General features: G+C 35.2%; 3 protein-coding genes across 6 annotated transcripts; 1 reads left to right on the forward strand and 2 right to left on the reverse strand.

Moving 5' to 3' along the window:
- Positions 1 to 269: 269 nt before the first annotated feature.
- LOC141691050 (F-box/kelch-repeat protein At1g57790-like) lies at positions 270 to 3429 on the forward strand. Of its 2 annotated transcripts, XR_012562772.1 has the most exons (4): positions 270 to 428; positions 1219 to 2316; positions 2399 to 2599; positions 3135 to 3429. XR_012562772.1 is itself a non-coding variant. In XM_074495797.1 (3 exons), exons 1-2 carry the CDS (start codon positions 397 to 399, stop codon positions 2306 to 2308), a joined length of 1122 nt encoding a protein of 373 aa, XP_074351898.1. In that variant the 5' UTR covers positions 270 to 396; the 3' UTR covers positions 2309 to 2316; positions 3135 to 3429. The 2 variants fall into 2 exon arrangements, 1 of the variants encoding a protein (XP_074351898.1); XM_074495797.1 differs by lacking the exon at positions 2399 to 2599.
- Positions 3430 to 3590: 161 nt separating this feature from the next.
- Positions 3591 to 10024, reverse strand: LOC141692789 (ABC transporter B family member 29, chloroplastic). 2 transcript variants are annotated; one of them, XM_074497728.1, is made up of 10 exons: positions 9289 to 10024; positions 9077 to 9163; positions 8717 to 8824; positions 8207 to 8473; positions 6340 to 6423; positions 5410 to 5626; positions 5207 to 5322; positions 4806 to 4993; positions 4265 to 4394; positions 3591 to 4143 (listed from the first exon to the last, which is right to left on the reverse strand). In XM_074497728.1, exons 1-10 carry the CDS (start codon positions 9853 to 9855, stop codon positions 3997 to 3999), a joined length of 1911 nt encoding a protein of 636 aa, XP_074353829.1. In that variant the 5' UTR covers positions 9856 to 10024; the 3' UTR covers positions 3591 to 3996. The 2 variants fall into 2 exon arrangements, with proteins under 2 accessions (XP_074353829.1, XP_074353830.1); XM_074497729.1 differs by having other exon boundaries at positions 5237 to 5322; positions 9289 to 10018.
- Positions 10025 to 10966: 942 nt separating this feature from the next.
- Positions 10967 to 18434, reverse strand: LOC141690328 (signal recognition particle subunit SRP54, chloroplastic). Of its 2 annotated transcripts, XM_074495082.1 has the most exons (15): positions 18154 to 18430; positions 17901 to 18045; positions 17497 to 17564; positions 17309 to 17410; positions 16257 to 16409; positions 16033 to 16110; positions 15504 to 15629; positions 15295 to 15397; positions 14589 to 14689; positions 14086 to 14223; positions 13870 to 14013; positions 13570 to 13645; positions 12994 to 13079; positions 12708 to 12833; positions 10967 to 11293 (listed from the first exon to the last, which is right to left on the reverse strand). In XM_074495082.1, the coding sequence occupies exons 1-15, from the start codon at positions 18313 to 18315 to the stop codon at positions 11189 to 11191; spliced, it is 1713 nt and encodes a 570-aa protein (XP_074351183.1). In that variant the 5' UTR covers positions 18316 to 18430; the 3' UTR covers positions 10967 to 11188. The 2 variants fall into 2 exon arrangements, with proteins under 2 accessions (XP_074351183.1, XP_074351184.1); XM_074495083.1 differs by lacking the exon at positions 10967 to 11293 and having other exon boundaries at positions 12702 to 12833; positions 12948 to 13079; positions 18154 to 18434.
- Between the last annotated feature and the right edge of the window lie 238 nt (positions 18435 to 18672).

Genomic DNA, 18672 nt, shown 5'->3' on the forward strand with positions numbered 1-18672 from the left:
TTACAATTTCGGACAAAAAGAAATTAAAAACTTTACATTTTTTTATCGTTTCAGACGTAATTTTATTACTCTGCAAAGTACATTGCACAGCCGTGTATCTACTAAATATGGAAATAATTTTGTTTCGGACACTAAAATCATTGGCCCTGAAATCGAGGCATCGAGCCTATAAAAAAATTTGTGATTGTGGACACGTGTCACGAACTCCGAAGAATCCTATGATAACAAGGTGGTCTAAAACACATAATATAAAAGCTACAGTGACACGTGTGAGGGGAGTAGACCCAAGATACACTCGTGTTGTCTGACAATAGTCTTGTCCACCGTCATTTCAAGTAGCTAGGATTATATACAAATATCTATCTCTAATTCTGTACAAGGACGACCTGCTCAGTTATGGCTGGTAGGAAAAAGAGGAAACTTAAATTGTAAGTTTTCTTATGTCCAATTTTACCCACATATGTGATATGATATGATGTGATTTATTTATTTATTATTTAACATTGTTAAATCTTGAATTGCCTGTTAAAAAATTGTTAAAATCTTTAATTTTGAGAGTTGGATTAGATTTGTTTGTTAATTTAACATAAGGGTCTTGGTCAGATGCTGTTAATTTTTCGTTGTGATTGAATTAAGTTGTTGAGCACATCTGAGTTTTTATGGTGTTAAATCTATTTGATATGACGAGATCTTTTCATATTTATTAGAGTTGAAGTCTGTTTGCTAGTTTAATTGCTTTGATCTTGATTGTTAGGGTTCAATTGTTTTAGTTTAATGTGAGTTTGGCCTTTAGACAATTCACTTCTTAATTACCTTATTATTTTTAGGGTTATTAATTTAGAATCTTGTTTGAGTACTTCCTAGTTTGTATATATTGTTTCGGGTTTTTGAATTTGTTGTTTCTTAGCCAGAAAGCCGTCTTGGTTGTAGTTGGATGAGATGGATTTATAAAATTTGGGTTTGTTTGAGATACATTTTTCCAGAACTCTTGCTATTGTGCAAATTATGTTCCATGTACTTTAACTAGTAACTATTGTGCAACTAAAATGACATTTAATAGTTTACTGTAAGTGCCAGATATTGATATAAGATTGTTACATTGCCCCTTATATCTTTTTTAACTTATGTTTTCCCATACAATAGTGTACTAAGCTCGGACATGCTGAGAGGTGTTTAGTTGCTTAAGACTAATACCTTACATCATTCTATGTTTCGCAGAATAGCTGAAGCATTAAATGATGGTCAAATTTTGGATAAGGATGTTAGAGAACCAGTTGAACTATGGTCTGAGCTCCCAACAGAGCTCTTGGAATTGATAATTTCGCGGTTGACTTTGAAGGATAATATTTGTATCTCTGCTGTTTGCAAGAAATGGCAGTCAGTGGCTGTTTCGGTTAGGGTGGTTCAAAAATCACCATGGATTATGCACTTCCCTAAACATGGCGAGTTGTTCGAGTTCTATGATCCTTGTCAGCGCAAGACATATCTCGTAGAGCTTCCGGAGTTGCGCAGCTGTAGGGTTTGTTATGCAAAAGATAATTGGATACTTCTGTACAAGCCTATAACACAACGTTTATTATTTTTTAATCCTTTTACACGGGAGTTAATTAAATTACCCAAATTCGAGCTGTCATACCAAATTGTTGCCTTTTCTACTGCTCCCACGTCTCCTAACTGCCTTGTTTTTACGGTTAGACATGTAAGCCCAACCGTTGTTTCTATTAGCACATGTAACCCAACAGCAACACAGTGGAGTACAGTTAATTACCGCAATCGCTTGCCATTTGTTAGCAGTATTTGGAACAAGCTTGTCTTTAGCAATGGGCTCTTTTATTGTCTAAGTCTAACTGGATGGCTAGGGATTTATGATACGCAAGAACATACTTGGACTGTCTGTGGCGTGCCCCCACCTAAATGTCCAGAAAACTTCTATTCAAAAAATTGGTGGAAGGGAAAGTTTATGACAGAGTACCAAGGCGATATCCTCGTAATATACACTTGTGAGAATGAAAACCCTATTGTATATAAGCTTGAGCAGACAAATTGGACAGAGATGAATACACTAGGAGGTGTAACACTCTTTGCTAGTTTCTTAACATCTCATGCTAGAACAGATCTTCTTGGAGTAATGAGAAACAGTGTTTATTTTACCAAAGTTCGCTTTTATGGAAAGAGATGCATTTCATATTCTCTTGATCACGGTAGGTACTATCCTAAAAAGCAGTGTCATGACTGGGGAGAACAAGATCCTTTCGAAAGTATTTGGATTGAACCACCAGAGGACTTCACAGACTTTGTAAAGAGTTAGATAAGCAGGTAACTTTCTCCAGCAACACTCTCTTAAACATTGTGTAGTGTACTTGGCAATAAGAAAGTAACAATTCATTTTGTGGTGCAGAGTTCTACGTATCTGTTTGTTCTTCTCTGCAACATCTGATGAAATCAAGAAATAAATGAGTTGAATTCTCAACTTTTATGATTCTGTAGTTGTCATTAAACTTATGATTCACACAGGGGAAGAAATTTACACATCCTCTGGATGTTACTTTGCTATTTGACATAAGACACGAGACTACATATCGGAGTGACTTTAAAAAGTGTGAGTGTATACCTGAGAAGTAGGATTACATGTCTTTGCTTCCGTAACCTATTTGCGCAAATGTTGTTTTACAATCTTACACTTTAGTTAGGTGGAGAAGTAGGTTGTTTTTTAAACTGTAGAATTAGCTTGAAATTCGAATACTGACAATAGGTTCCTGGTAGATGGTGGATTTGTTCATTCCTTCTTGTAAGAGTGTAACTACAAATATGTTACTTTCCTATCTTAAACTTCTGATTAGTAGTTAAATTTAATGTGTTGCCTATTCTAATAACCTGTAAGTTGAGCTGATATCAAAGTGGAACTGTAAAATACACATGTACTGCGTTGCCACTTTCCAATTTCAAGCTTTGTGTATTTCTTTTTATTTTGTAAGAGGTTCTAGTATATAGTAGTTTAGAAGGTGAACTTCTACAGAAAAACAGTTGGTATATATAAGGAAATGCAATTTATCTTCCATTACTTCCTTGAAGTAGTGGTCCAACTTGTTTGTTTTTTCCCTATCTATTGACATCCTCATCTGTTTCATTTGCAGGTTATTTAGCCAGACTTAACTAGGTGTGGGATACGACTTTCCAGATGCATATAGGCGTCGATAGTATCAGCGCAGCCACAAGACTTCCTGAGACATGAAAACAACAGTGTGTTAACATTGAAATAGTATTCTATCTTTAGGATGTTTTGAATTGAAATATTTATTTGCTTTATTAATGTTTGTTTAGTGTTGAGAATAAGGTCTCCACCCTCTGTAGTCTGCTAGTAGTATTTATTTCCTTGGTAACTTACAAATCTAGCATTTGGTAAAATATAAATTTATTCCTCATTCTATATGTACTTTGTTATATTTGTTTGGATATAATCGTAAAGTTTTCCATAGCCATCCAGCTTCCAAAAAGTAATAAGAAATTCCAAGTGAGGGAAAGTCTTATATAACCATATTGGAAGTTAAGCTCATCTTGATCTAACTGTGTATCCACTCTGCTTTTGCACTTTTAAGACGCACAAATTATTATTTTAAAAAACATGCAGTACAAGTGTAAACAATGTTTTCATATCATTTTTCATCCAAACATGATGTATGCACACTAAATATCTAGAGCTACAAAGATAATTACACAAGAACCACCTAAGAAGGCATTATTTCGTGGGGTCAATACAGAAGCTAAACCTAAAGAGGGAAAAATGAGAATGTCTTGGAAGTGTTGACACTTATTTGAACCAAAATGCAGTTTCCACACTGCAACCAGCTTTCTTTCGAAGCCGGATGCTAAAGTGATAAGATTGGCATCCACAGCAAGTACCCTAGAAGTAGTTTCGCGTCCTGCAAACCCAGAATTTCGCCACTGATAGCACCATAATATTGAACAATTGAGCCCGGTGAAGGTCACATGCTGCTATCATATTACAAGCCCAGCTGAGGTTAAAGAATTCTTCTCATCAACTTGAAGAGATGAGCGAGATATTTCTTTCAGCTTTCCGGCATCAAGAAGTAATACTCGTTCTGCCATCAGAACTGTGTCCAGACGGTGAGCAATGATCAGTACCTACAATATGAACATTAGGACCCTCAATTTACCGGATACTTAACTGGTGAATAAGGGTTGGTAAACGCAGAACAAAGAAGAATTCAGGCAACCAAGAATCAGGGAACCAATTAATCCTTACAGTGTGGTTTTCTGTTAAGCGTTGGACAGCTTCTCTGACCAATAGCTCAGACCGACTATCTAAAGCAGATGTTGCTTCGTCTAAAATCAGAATGGATGAATTCTGATAAAGTGCCCTCGCAATTGCTAACCTGTGACAAACAAAAGTTAAGTGTACAAGCATCCATAGGGATTCGAGATAGTGATGCAGGTCCCCAACCAAATAACCCGATGCATCCATGAAATAGTCTCTACTTCAGCTGTACCAGTAACTAAAAATAGGAGGAATCTTTTATTCACCAATTAGATGTAGACATTATAACAGAGTAAGTGAGTAACTGATAAGCTTTTGTAATGGGATGCTCTAACCCCCTGCATTTACCTAAATAAACCCTATTAAGAAAACAGAAATCTGAATGGAAGTTCAGAGGCAAAAAGTAGATTTGATACTATGATTGATAGAGAGTCCGAAGAGGATGCCTTGCTCTCAAGTTGTTATATAATTCTAACTAATAAAGTTATTCTTGATTAAAATTTAACAGTTTAATAGTTGGAAGCCAGACCTTTGCCTTTGGCCACCACTTAATGTTGACCCCCTGGCTCCAATATTGGTAGCATATCTTTGTGGTAGTCTATCAATGAATTCATCTGCATTTGCAGTTCTTGCTGCAGCCTCCACCCTCTCCATGTCAATTTTAGTCAATATGTCCCTGTACCCAATGTTTTCAGCAACCGTCCCTGTGAAGAGGGTCTAATGGAAAATTCAAGTTAAATAGATGCCACTAAACTCTTGAAAAGATTATAGGTACATGTTAAAACATTAGAAACAATCTGTGCCATTTCTCAAAAGAGAGATTATAACCCAGGCTAATAGTAAAGTAGCTAGAAGTGTTGTACTGTTGTTGAACAAAGTAAAAGCTTAGCGGAAATCGTAGTTAAGCTAATGAAGAAAATAAAATATTACAGGAATTTTATTCCGTTGCCATCTACTTACAACATCCTGCGAAACCAGACCAACATGTCTCCTCAGGCTTCCCAGTCGCATATTTTTTATGTTATTATCATCTATGTTAATACAACCTGTAACAGATAAAGGACATATACATTCACACTATATGCCAATATTGTACATTATGCTAAAGAAATTCGCATAAAGAGATTACTCACCAGAAACAGTATCATAAAGACGAAGCAGCAGCTTAACAAAGGTTGTCTTCCCCCCTCCGGAAGGCCCAATTAGAGCTACCGTCTCTCCTGCTTTAATATGGAGACTTAATCCATCTAACACAAGAGGCATTCCTTCTCCATATCCAAAAGAGACGTCATGAAATGTTATATCGCCTCTCACAGAGTCTAAATCAACTGCATCTGATTTCTCAATCATCTGTACATATAATTAAAAGTAAGCAAGTCATCAATGGATTAAATCTTGGCACAAAAAAATATTGTCTACCTTGGCAACGGTACTTATATACACCGTAAAACAGATGATTTTAATTTTATACTCCACGTCTTACTATTTACTTGTACCTTTTGACTTTTTTAGAAAATTTTGTGATTTGTAGAAATGGATATATCACATGATACTGTTTACATAATTTTTTTATTTTAATAACACTTTTAACTTTACATTAAATTATTCAATTGAAATTTAAACTATACAAGAATATTGAGATTTTATAGAAATATCAAAAAATGCTAGCAAAGTTAGAAAGACAAGTAAATAGTAATGGAGGTATGATAGATATGTAAACATGCGCACACTCACACAAACACTTGAAAGAAAAAAGAGGGAGGATGTCAAACATATATCTATTTGCAAATATTATCCATCCATGGAATATCTAGTAATGCAGAGATCTAAACCTTTTAATATAAGATATATATACAATGCGCAGAAGATGCCCAACCGGGTCTGGTAAATAATATTGATCGCAGTCAATAAGGACACTTCATTTTGATCAGTTTGGGGATAAATAATCCTATAGAAGACCATATACCCTCACATCTTTCATTTTAGATAAAGAGGCCATAAATTTATATATAAAGCATTAGGTATATGATAGATTTACTTGTGTCCGCAGATGTAGTGTTTACCTGAGATCTGAACCTTGACAAGTCAAACAAACGTTCTATAGCTGGTTCTCCTTGCTTTAACTCATTATACGCTTTACCCATATCCTGTGTGATATCTCAATCTCCTCAGAGGCTGAATGGTAATAAGTTAATAACATAGAGCACTTATGGCAGAAAACTAGCAGAGCTTATCAAGAGAACACCAATACCAAATATATGTAATGACCAACATTTGCAAACAAGGATAGAAGAGACAAACTTACTGCTAAGATAAATTTCTCACAGCGTCTATAAGAATGTCTAAATCTATGTAAAATAGCTACTATAACATTGCACGTCTCACGTACGGAGTATTCTAGAATCTAGAGTAAAGATAAAAAAACATAATGATCATCTAAATACAGATAAATGGATTTATATTTGAATACTCGTCAGTTAAATATAGAAGGTACTTGATATGACTTGCAAGGAAGTTGTTAGGGAGATACCTTGGTCAGATACTAAGCATGCTATAATAATAAAATAATGTATTGTCAAAAAAGGTTAATTGTTGTAACTATATTTTATAAAAAGAAAAAGGAAATACAATTTGGGGATAAATTAATCGTAAATTCGTAAAAAAAAATATAGCAAACTAAGCTTAATTGCTGACAGCATAATTTAACTGGGGCGAATAATATAATTATGCATTTATGCTTCGCATAGAGACTTCAGTAAGAAGGACAAAGATGAAGGAACAACGTTCATGTTATATATGGTAATTGGCAAGAACAACAAAATGATGTTAAGAATAAGAATTCATAAGCAAATACTGAAAAAACATTTTAGGAAAAAGAAGAAGTTAGAACTTGCAGATTAATAGGTCTAGAGTTCAATAATCAAAACACAAGTATACAAACTCGACAAACTACACGTGGCCAAAGTTCCCATCTACTACCTCTTCCAACCTATTTCAGCCAGCCAACTTTGGCTGATTACTCCCAGAAATTGCTGAATGTAAGCAAAGAAATTGGCAATCTCAACAATTCATTTGATGGGGGATAGGGGCGGATTTTGGGACTATTTGGGTTAATGGCAAGAATTCTCTTGCACGAGATATTTAAAAAAAACTCAATATAATCCTCAATAATAATAACTCCGCTAAATTACAATGATTAAACTCCCACATATAATAATCTACTTTTTTGTCAGGATATAATAATCTACTTTTTTAATAAAACTAAAACTCTAAAATATACCTTGACCAAAAAAAACTCTAAAATATACAGGGTAAAAGGAACCTAAAGTTACCTTAGGGCAATTTCCTGAAGTTAAGTGTATTTAACTCGTGTATCTTGAACCACCTAGCACCACTACTTATATTATATATATGTAATCATGTATTCATTTTGAGGTGAACTTGTATGTTGAAGTTTTTAAGATGACATGCACATGTACATATAGTATAGGTATATTGATACTTGACAAGTGTTGGATTTAGATGCTAAATAAAAGTAAGACGGAGAATATAATGTAGCTAACTCTGAGAGATTACCTAAAGGTAACTTTAGGATCCTTCTACCCAAACATTTATATTATCAATTATAATGTAACTAATCCTATTGTAGGTTATTCTAATAAAAGGGCTTCCAAAGCCTATTATATTGCTCCGAAATACTTTCTTTCTTTGGGCTTTCTGACCTGCTGTCCTGCATCAGTAATTCTATATTCAAGACATCAACTTCTTGCCCAGTTCTAAAAATACCCCAAAATCAGAATACCTAGAGACAGCTTAAACTTATTGATTAAGCCCATGGGAAGATTAAATAATTATAGCTACAAGAACAAAAATTCAACACTCTCGAACGTTGAAATTATGGACAAAAAAGTCTTTTAAAAATAGAAGGACCTGTATTGGCTTAATCAGGAGAACCAGGGATGTCATAAAAGCAACTAGGCGAGAGCAATCAAAAGAGCCCCCTGAAACTGCCAAAGAGCCAAAGCACAATATAAATAACACCCCAAAGTATATTATTTGTACTATCTGAGGTATAAGGGCCTTCATTTTCTTCTTTTTTAATCGTTCAGAGAGGTCCACACAAGCAAGCCGTTGAAACTTAAGACTCTCGGAGGGCTCTCCATTGTTTGCTTTCACAAAAAGTATTGATGGCAGGACCTGTAAGAAAAGAATGCAGGCTAATAAGGTGCATTGGCCAGTAGGAAAGATGATCAAGAATACTTCAACAACATGCTTGTGAACATCAATTGGAACTTGTAACAATTCAAAAAACATAAACTTTCCAGGAAGCGGAATAGCAGGCAAAAGAAACCACAGAAAAAGAGAAGGGATGAGAGCTGCTAGAGTATGTTCTGATGGAATTATTCTGGTCCATTACTTGTACATATATTATGTATATACCTCATTCAGGTAAGCTGAGAGAGCAGCAATACTAATATTCCCCTCCTTTGAGATCTTTTGAAGTTTTTCCCCAAGATAAGTAATGACAAGAGTCATTGCCGGAATTACCTGCAAGAATGCTGAAAAAAATTTAAACCTTCAACCAACTTGAGAAAGTGACTTGACTTTTAAGGCAACATAAGGGTACAAGAAGCATAATTTCTTGCAGACCTAGTGATGTAGTCAGAAATACAGGTTTCTAAGAATAACTTGCAGTTTCCAAATTGTATCATTATCATAAATATCGTATAAGATTGAAATGGCCTTCTCGAACTTTATGCTACAAATTCAAATAATTTTACTAGTTTTATGCTTCCTCACCAAAACAGAAATGAGGGAGAGCATCGGGCTGTTAACCAGCATTTGAGTTGCCATAGCTGATAACTGCAAAGTACTTGGTACTATAGTCTACAAAACATAGAAACCAAACCAAATCAGATCAAAAGCATATACAAAATGTTAATAAAAGAACTTAGCTACACAAGTACTAAACAACAACAATTAGGACAATGTAATAGCTGATTCTCACTCACATTCAAGAGAGCATAAACAGTATCCGCAACCTCAGAAGCCTCAGCAGTGATCCGATATGCAATATCACCCGAAGAAACACCATTACCACATTCAAAAAACATTAAATCCCTCTCCAAAACCCTATCAAAGACATGAACTCTAATCTTATACACACAATTCAAAGCAGCATCCCACAAAAACGCTTGCTGTCCGTAACTCGCAACAACTAAAACCAAAAACAAGCCTCCAATCTTCAATCCCTCCTTTCTCAATCCATCTACACCTCCTCTACTCATCACAGTGGAGAATTCTCCAACCCGGGGCACGATTTTCGACAAAGAATACACTGACACTGCACTGCAGAGCCAGCCCTTGAAAATATTTTCCCATTCTGAAGTCACAAAAGGTTTGATTGAGTGTAAAGATGAGATTTTTGGGGATAAATTAATGGGCTTTTGAGATGATTTAATGGGGTTTAGAGAATGATTTGAGCGATGACATTTGAGATAATTGGATGGGTGGGGTTTATATTTGATGTGGAAGAAGGGTGTGAAAGATGAAGAATGGGTGTGAGTTTGAGTGATCATGCCGGAAAATTAAGAACGGTGAGTGATTTATTTCCCGCCGGCGGTTCTGTTAAATGTCAGTCAGTCAGTCAGGTAGAGGATTTTTTTTAGGAGAAATGTGATGTCATTGTTTTCAAAGGATGTGGAATTACAGCGATGCCCCCAACTGTTTGCTAAAACTTCTGCTCCTATCCCCCAGTTTTCGGGTTGTAACTGAATGGAATTAGAATTTAACAGGGGTAAAATATCTGTAAAAAAATAAATTTACTGGTGGTTTTCAAAATACAGCTAATTCTGATGATTTTAAAATGAGTGTTCCTCTTCCTGCTCCTTTTCTCAACAGCTTCTTTTCACTTATTTGTTTATCCCACTCAATATTTATTTATTTATACCTGATTTTCGGAGGCCCATTTAAAATTGAAATGTTACAATAAGGTTAAGGATCCGACCCGTAGTATACTTTTAGAAAGATTAAATATAGGCCACACTAGAAGAAGAACGAGCCTGGAAATATAGAGGGGTGCGAGCTAAGTCTCGAGCTCGCATCACATTATGTATGAGTTGTGGCTCCATCTTGTTGATAAAGTATTTAGAGTAGAGAAAAATATGATATTATTACAACTGCACTTGCTCTTAATTATAATGGGAATTTTTCTTACGTAATCAAGTAAACAATAATAAAGGGATATATATTATAATAAATAAAATATTATAATAATGAAAATATTTAATAATAATATTATTATATAAGTTAACCTACTCTTTATGGTGAATCAAGACTTTGTCTAATAAGAAATGGAAGGTGATAAAGAAAGACCCGAACAAAATCTTATATTCTTTAACACTCCCGATAATATTTAAATTAAATAAATTGGGATGGGAGTACTCGAACCCGAGTCTCTCCCTAAATCGAACTCTGATAATGCAACCAATATTAACAAACAATATTTAAATTAAATAAACCGGAGCTCCCTAAACCGATACCATGTTAAGTAACTGGTCCGTCTAAGTAAGGAAAGGATGTTTGTTCTCCAATATTTTTTCACTATTTTTTCTCGTAACTATATCACCGAAAATTTACACATGTACTTGCGAACATGCATTGTACCGGTCAATGCTAGGAACCAGGACATCCTAGTACATTCCAATGATATCACTTTAGAGGAATTCTGTTCTATTCCAAGCATACAAAATCTAGAAGGCAGCTTCACAGTTATAGCTGAAATATTTAACAGGGCCAAAAATGTGTTTTACACTTTATCCCTATAACGGTCTCTACTTGTATGATATGATTACAAATTATGTTTGCTAGAAGATCCAAGCTAATCTACGAACAAAGGAGCCAAGACCCGAGTTATTTGGACCCAAAACCACGAGGACTAGGCATGGCCGATGTTGAGTCTGCAAATTGCTTCCTTGACTGTGATCTTCTCTTCCTCCTGGCAGTACCGGGAGGAGCCTAACACAATAATGAAAAATTCTCAATGGAAGCACTTAAAAGCGAAATTTTCAGCTTAGCAAATAGTATAGAGAGTTCAATAAGTTTTCACAGAGATTTCTTACAGTTATAAGTCAAGCCTCTAAAAAACGTCTATATAGTGCATATCATAACATTTTATGACAAGCAAGTCTAAACTGTTTTTCATAATCAGGAAACGGGAGAGAATAGATGCAAGAAAATTAATTTAACTACAGGAACATTAACATATCTAATGCTGTAATGCACAGACATACAGATTAGATACTAAAGAGTTAGACTTAAAAGCAAAAGAAAATGGGAATACTGGAATATAATACATAAGCTACTTCCTGTTTAGTAGATCTTCCTCTACCATGCCTCTAGTGCATAAACGATTCTAACTACATTACACATAACTTAGAAATGGCCATTACAATAGTCAAAGTCAATGCTCTCTCATCTGTTTTTCAAGTGGTGTTCACAGAGATTCATCCATTTAGTCTTACTACTAGAAGGACGATCGATAAACAAGGCCCTTTCTGCAGAACCAGAGTTAATAAGCAGAATAGATATTGCATCAGTTAGAAATCTACTAATTAGTGTGTGCATCAATTACCAATTTGAAAGGGAGGATTTAGTGGGAATAATAATATTTCAGATTTAATTTAAGGTTTACGAGTAGATGTTGGAGTTATAAATAGGGAAGCCATTTGTATGTTTGAGGCAGGAAGAAATAGGATTGAAATGTGTATGTTTGTATGTTGGAGAGTGGGTGATCTCTCGAATATCACCTAGTTATTTGTACATGTTTATCAATAAAAATATCAATAGTTATTCTGATCTCATACTCTTCTGGAAGCCTACAAAATAATTATTTTACATATATATTATATATAAAGAGGAGTCTAGAACAGGTCCCTACACATAACACATGTAATATAAATAATTTGCAACACCTGCACAGATAAATTCTTTAGGGTTTTCGCTTAACATGATAAAACAGACAATAATGGTAGTTTTTGTCTGGAAAAACAGCTATACATGTCAAAAATTCTTTAAAGAACTTTTTACAAGTAAAGGACACATTTGACATAGTTTGTGATAGTTTTCAAAATATCAAATTTACTGATTATATATATCTGGGTTACTGCCACAGAGAAAACCTTGATATTTATCATGCAAATGTGTTTGGCTGACCGCTGTAGTCTAGAACTTTGCAGCGATGATGCAAGGCTTATACTTTGGTCCGATACACTTGGCAGATATGAGGAACGGGAAATGTATGAGTAACATGGCAGAATTATGGACTCAGAAATCGTACTTGTAAAAATTAGAAAAATCACGAAGTTATGCATGAGTATAACTCAATATCCATACACATATGTAGGTGCAACAAAAAACTAAAGATAGGCACCTTCTGCTCAGATTTAAGAGCCTCCTGAAGATTGCTCAGAGCAGGAACAGATCCGCCTTCCATGACACCCATCAGATTTTTCATACGTACTCGCATTTGAAATAATTGAGCAACAAGTTGATTCACCTAATTCAGTCATACTAATGAATACTGAGAAAATACATCTGATATTGGAATAACATAAAATGAAGAAGGAATAACATAAAATGAAGAGAAAACTGAACAGAAGGCCAGCATTACTTGGACCAGTAATTTAAATTCAAATCATCCTGGCACTTCTAGGTACCTGCTGCTCTGTTTTCCCCGAATCTTGAGCAACTCGCTTTCGACGAGCTGGGGATTCGGCCAAAAGTTCTGGTTTCTCCCTTTCCTCTGTACAAAGCTAGGCAAGTTAGTAGGTTTTACAAGACAAGTTCCATGTTTGAAAGCTTTGATGAACAATCTCACTAGCATTGCTATCAATATAAATATCCGTAATACACCAATCTCTAAGTATTGACATATATCACAAACACGCACACAGATGACAGCATTATCCTAATTTCTTTCTACTAAATGAAGTGTAGAGCTACTATTGAAGCCGCAAGCTCTACCATAACAAACTAAAGTTAAAAATTCTAAGTCTACATAATAAACCAAGTTGTTCAGAACATACGCAAGTAATAAGACGGTGAGTTGAAGGATGAGATCTTTGAAATTAGGTTATTTCTTTATCTAATATCATTTGTTAAATCTTCTTTTTTTTTCTTTTCTTTTTTTACATTTCTGTAATGTTTAGCAAAAGTTGTGGAATGTCTCAACACACAGAAACAGAACAAAAGAAGCAAATAGTCAAAAAATCTGATTGTCAAGGAAAAAACACCTGGGGTCATTGCTTCAATCATCCCCTCCATTATCTTTAAGCTCTTCTCTGCCTCTCTAATTTGAGCAGGAGTAACCTGCTTAAAATAATACAAAGAGTATAACGTATTGTGCTTTCTACAAAGCATTAAAAAAGTAAACAGGATCTGCTAAGTCGATATTTTGCTAGGTATGCATATAAAAATATAGATAAACCGAAGATGCATATTTGTTTCTGAGAAATACTTTTAATGAAAAAACTGAAAGTAAATTTCTCAATTGACAAGTAGTATTCACTTCAATAACAGACGCTGTACAGTACCTTTCCCATGCCAGGAATCATTCCAAGAACACGAGACATGGATCCCATCTGTGCAACTGCACGAGTTTGCTTCAGGAAGTCGTTGAAGTCAAACTTTGCACTCATTATTTTCTTCTGTATATCTTCAGCATCCTCTTGGCGCATCTATCCAAGAGTCAATAAGAAGCCATCAGAATTTATTAAGCTACGGAAACAGAGCTAAATTTCGACACTCACAACTTCTTGTGCTTTTTCCACAAACGATAGAACATCTCCCATTCCCAGTATGCGCCCTGCCATACGATCAGGGTAAAATGGCTCAAGATCCTCCATTCGTTCTCCTCGTCCTACAAGCTTAATTGGCTTTCCCGACACCTGTCATAGCCAATCGCTAGCTATCAATTTAACGTGCTACAATTTACACTTTACTAAGTTGAGTAATAATTTCAACTCAAAACACCCAAGTCACTTAAATTCTTGATATTCTACGTAATTACAGTTGGTATGCATAATTAAGGGTAATTTCTTTTTGGTTGTAGGTAAGTTCACCATCTCTCTGTTCTAGGGATTACTCGCAAACCCATACCCAATTTGAACAGTACTGAAGAAGATCTAAACAAAATATACAATAACTGTTTCCTTTAGTTCTCTTAATTGCTTTAACATATATATGAACTATTGTTTGTAGAGTTGTTCATTAAACACAATCCATCAGAAGTCACAAGATAACAAAGGCTGACCTCCTTCACACTCAAAGCTGCTCCACCTCTTGAATCCCCGTCTAGTTTTGTTAAAATGGCACCAGTGATTCCAATTTCAAGATTGAAAGTGGTGACCAAAGCTGCACATTTAACAAGGACGTCAAGAGATGCATGATAGTATCTTTTTTTTTTTGCTAAGTAAACTCACGCAAACCCAGGGTCGAACCCTTGACCTCCAGAGGAGGCAAGAGCCCCACCAGTGCACCAACCCTTTGTTGGCTAATAGTATCTGTTTTTACAAATAGATGAATAATAATTAAATCGTGCGAAAAGCAGATAAGATAATACCAGAAAACATATGTCTTAATATCCGTGTTTACAAAAATACGTCAAAAGTAATTACGATGTGTCAGTAAAACCATATGGGATGACAGGAGCAGACAAACAAGAGAGAAATCATTGCCCTAATTAGTAGTATTTACACGCATGGGATTTTGGATAGTTATATACCAACACAAGTCACTCGCAGTACCAGGTCAAGAGTAAAGGAAAGGATAGGTGCCCATTGGGCTGCAGCATATTAGTTAGGGACGATTCCACATATCGAGTCGAAATGGGATGCATGCTCATGTTTTAGTTCAATACAATATGATTATTTTGCATGGTACAATGATGTTTTTCTGAAGGCGAATGAAAAAGATTTGAAAATTCGTCATGTATTATTTCAGATAACTGCTGCAAGTACCTGCGGCTTCTTGCCCTGTCATGGCGTCAACTACAAGCAAAACTTCTGTGGGATTCAGTTCCCGTTTTACCTCTTTCAATTCATCCATCATATCCTTATCTATCTGATATAAAGAGATGATAGCATAGACACTTTAAACAATATTTATTTCCGGTAAACAGCAAAGATATAATTTAACCATCTCTAGAATAATGAATGCAGTGGAAAACCTGAAGTCTTCCAGCCGTATCCATTATGACAACATCAACATTTTTCTTTTTAGCCTCTATAAGACCCTTCCTCGCTATTTCTGCTGGTTTTACCTCAGTGCCCATTGAAAAAACCGGCACCTCTACCTGTTCGAAAGATACACTGGCTATGAGAATGATTTGACTGATATTCAATGTGAATACTTGCTGCTTTTGAAATTTTAAATAGCTACTTACCAACGGGAAAAAAACTATAGAAGTTACGAGGAAGACTAACTAGTGCATTTGGAGTTACAGAGATCTCCCGACACGTGACACAAAGTAAGTCCGTAAAAATCAATGACTCTTTCTACCAACTTGAAGAAGATAAAGAAAAAAAAGAAAGAAAAAACACCGGTAATAATCCCAAGTCGATGCATTTGAAAAAAAATAAGGAATCGGACTTTGGATATATCAAGTTCCTATATTGAAGGACTTCCATGTGCAAGACTTTAACATAGATCTACATAAAATAAACAGATATTATCTTTTAAAGAAAAAAGTTGGTAACCTGTTTGCCCAAAATAAGAAGCTGATCAATTGCAGCAGGTCTGTATACATCTCCAGCAATCAGCATGCAACTCTTGCCCTGTAATACATGTTAATTACAAAGACAAAGGTCACCTAGACTGATAGTCTCATTTTCTGTGTAACAAAAATGATATTGCAGATGTGTACAATTGTGAGTGTTGCTTGGTATTCGAAGTGAGGGAAGAAAAACAAATTCTTAAACACCTGCTTCTTAAGGTACACCGCTAACTTGGCACTGACTGTTGTCTTTCCAACACCTTGTAGACCTGCCAATAAAATTACAGTAGGCCCAGATTTGGCAAAAGATAGTTCAGAAACCTCTCCACCCATCAATTTAACAAGTTCCTCACTTACAATCTGCATAATACGAATACATAGATTAGTACCTTCCCTATAAGACAAATTACATTACTGAGCTTGCATCCATTATAGTAACCTCAGTACATACAGTATTAGTAAGTGTTACGCTAATTTTTGTAACTTTTTTGTTTCCGCTGTTGCTATTGGTCTTATTGTGATTAGTTAGACCCTAAGCAAGTGAAATGCTCACAACATTTATGAAATAAGGTGTTATCGTTCATAGAATAAGTGAACTGAAAATTGGTCGAGTGAAATGAGGTGTACTCATTCAGATGAAATGTGGTTAATCATACAGGTTTGAGTTGGCAACAACGGGAATTTGATTTGATTGTACGATACTATATTGGAGATTAGTCAAAGTAAAGAGTCTGTAAAGATGGTCTAGAGATCAAAATTTTCACCACTTGGGCGTGCTATCAGTAATTCTAGGAAAAGGTACGTCAATATACTAGAAGCATACCCGAGATAAGCTAATTCTTTATCTTTAGTCCTTATCTTTAAAGGTGAAGTACATGCCAATCGACTATAATAAGAAAAATTCAGCCAGTACAGCCGTACCTCACTAAAGAAAGGAACATTATATAAGTTCACGAATTCACTTATATAGTAATTACCATAAACAGAAGAAACAGTATTTGGCTCAATGCTTTCCTTCTAAGATAAGAGATTGATTATAGTATTCTGCAATATCATGGTATCCTACGATGCCAGATATAGCCAGCCACTAATAAACATCTTAAAATAGGGAAAATGCTATCAATCTCTGTGTACTAGCATTCCAAGCTTCAAAATTATCAAAAAAAATCGTCTGACTTTACAGAAAGGGTAAAGAGAATTTTAAATTATTTGCTTATATTATCTCTGTATAAAATGGGGTAAGTTGTGTAACCACTTACTTTGACCAATTGTTGATCTGGCTTTACTCCTCGAGTTACGTCAACACCAACAGCTTGTTCACTTACAGATTGGATGAACCTGCGTACGACAGGAAGGCTAACCTGGAAACAACATAGTTGAGTCGCTTGTATTTTAACGTGATGCAACTTTTGCTTTCCTTAATTTAAATTAGTTTGGAACAACTCACATCTGCTTCCAGAAGAGCGCGTCTAATGTCTCTCATTGGTTCCACAATATTTTCTTTTGTCAATGTCTCTAAACCATAAACACATCATTTCTATAATCAGCAAAGTCGGAACATAGCTCAAACAACTTTCAAACATTCAATACAAGCAACAATCCACATTCAAGTCACTCAAACATTCCTTGTCAATATGCAAAATCCACATTCAAGTCATTACATAGAACAATAGGAACTCAATCAAACAACAATTCCATATACAATTTATAGGGTCATGTTTCAAATTTTCAATACAAACCATTTTAGGCTACAAACTCAAATAAAAAAACAGTTATAGATCACGGATACTAGAAATCACCGGCTCTCGTAACTTGTAAATTAAAAGAAAACTAGTATGTAAAGTGGTAAACCTGCTCCTTTGAGCTTGTTCCAAGCAGATTCGAGACCAGTAGTGAGCTGTCCAAACATTTCAGCTCTAATTACTAAACTGCCACGACGCAAGTCATTGCTCCTAGTATTAGGACTAGAAGAGTATACAAATCCCCATAGTTGTCTCTGGTGAACAAAATAACAGAAAATTAAAACATTACAAAAAAGACAGCAATCAAACAAATGCCGGATAATTACAGTAACAGATGCTGTAGAAGTACAAGTATGACTTACAGTGGAAGAATTATAGCTAGATTGCAGTAGAGGAGATTTGGTAAAAGAAGAGGTGGTGCAGACATGTGTTGTTGATTTTCTTGGAGAGTTGAAGGTGCTTGGAACAGTTAGAGTTGTGTGTGTATAAGTGTGTGAAATTGCAGATATATGTAGAGCTTCCATTTCTAACAACAAGAGGAAGATGAAGAAGAAGAAGAAGAAGAAGAAGAAGAAGAAGAAGAAGCCTCTCTGTTGTTGTTGTCTGTTACAATCTTATTTTATCCGCTTACTGGATATTTTTGGATGGATAGCTTTATCACTTTCTTTTTTTATCTTCCAACTCCAACTTATGTAAAGTCAAGTCATTTTACGTTGTATACTTGGTCCTTTTTTTATTTAACACGTACAGACTAACCGTATCTACCTGTTAAACTAACTTAACCAACCACTTGAATTGAATTTCTGTAACATAAATTTCTACAACAAAGAGTCAGTGTTGTTTTTACCGTACTTTCGCCCACATTTTTAACATTTGGGCTG

This window comes from Apium graveolens, chromosome 10, assembly GCF_009905375.1.
Source record: "Apium graveolens cultivar Ventura chromosome 10, ASM990537v1, whole genome shotgun sequence".
Taxonomy (NCBI): domain Eukaryota; kingdom Viridiplantae; phylum Streptophyta; class Magnoliopsida; order Apiales; family Apiaceae; genus Apium; species Apium graveolens.

What these genes read in the sequence shown, in the direction of transcription:
- LOC141691050 (XM_074495797.1), top strand. Translation starts at nt 397, where the DNA reads ATGGCTGGTAGGAAAAAGAGGAAACTTAAATT. An exon ending in AAAAAGAGGAAACTTAAATT is followed by an intron (nt 429 to 1,218) that starts GTAAGTTTTCTT and finishes TATGTTTCGCAG; the next exon opens with AATAGCTGAAGCATTAAATG.
- LOC141692789 (XM_074497728.1), bottom strand. Translation starts at nt 9,855, where the DNA reads ATGATCACTCAAACTCACACCCATTCTTCATCTTTCACACCCTTCTTC. An exon ending in TGTCAAGGTTCAGATCTCAG is followed by an intron (nt 5,627 to 6,339) that starts GTAAACACTACA and finishes TTATATGTACAG; the next exon opens with ATGATTGAGAAATCAGATGC. An exon ending in AGTGGTGGCCAAAGGCAAAG is followed by an intron (nt 4,395 to 4,805) that starts GTCTGGCTTCCA and finishes TGTTTGTCACAG; the next exon opens with GTTAGCAATTGCGAGGGCAC.
- LOC141690328 (XM_074495082.1), bottom strand. Translation starts at nt 18,315, where the DNA reads ATGGAAGCTCTACATATATCTGCAATTTCACACACTTATACACACACA. An exon ending in CAGATCAACAATTGGTCAAA is followed by an intron (nt 16,410 to 17,308) that starts GTAAGTGGTTAC and finishes CGTATTATGCAG; the next exon opens with ATTGTAAGTGAGGAACTTGT. An exon ending in CGGGGAAAACAGAGCAGCAG is followed by an intron (nt 12,834 to 12,993) that starts GTACCTAGAAGT and finishes TGACTGAATTAG; the next exon opens with GTGAATCAACTTGTTGCTCA.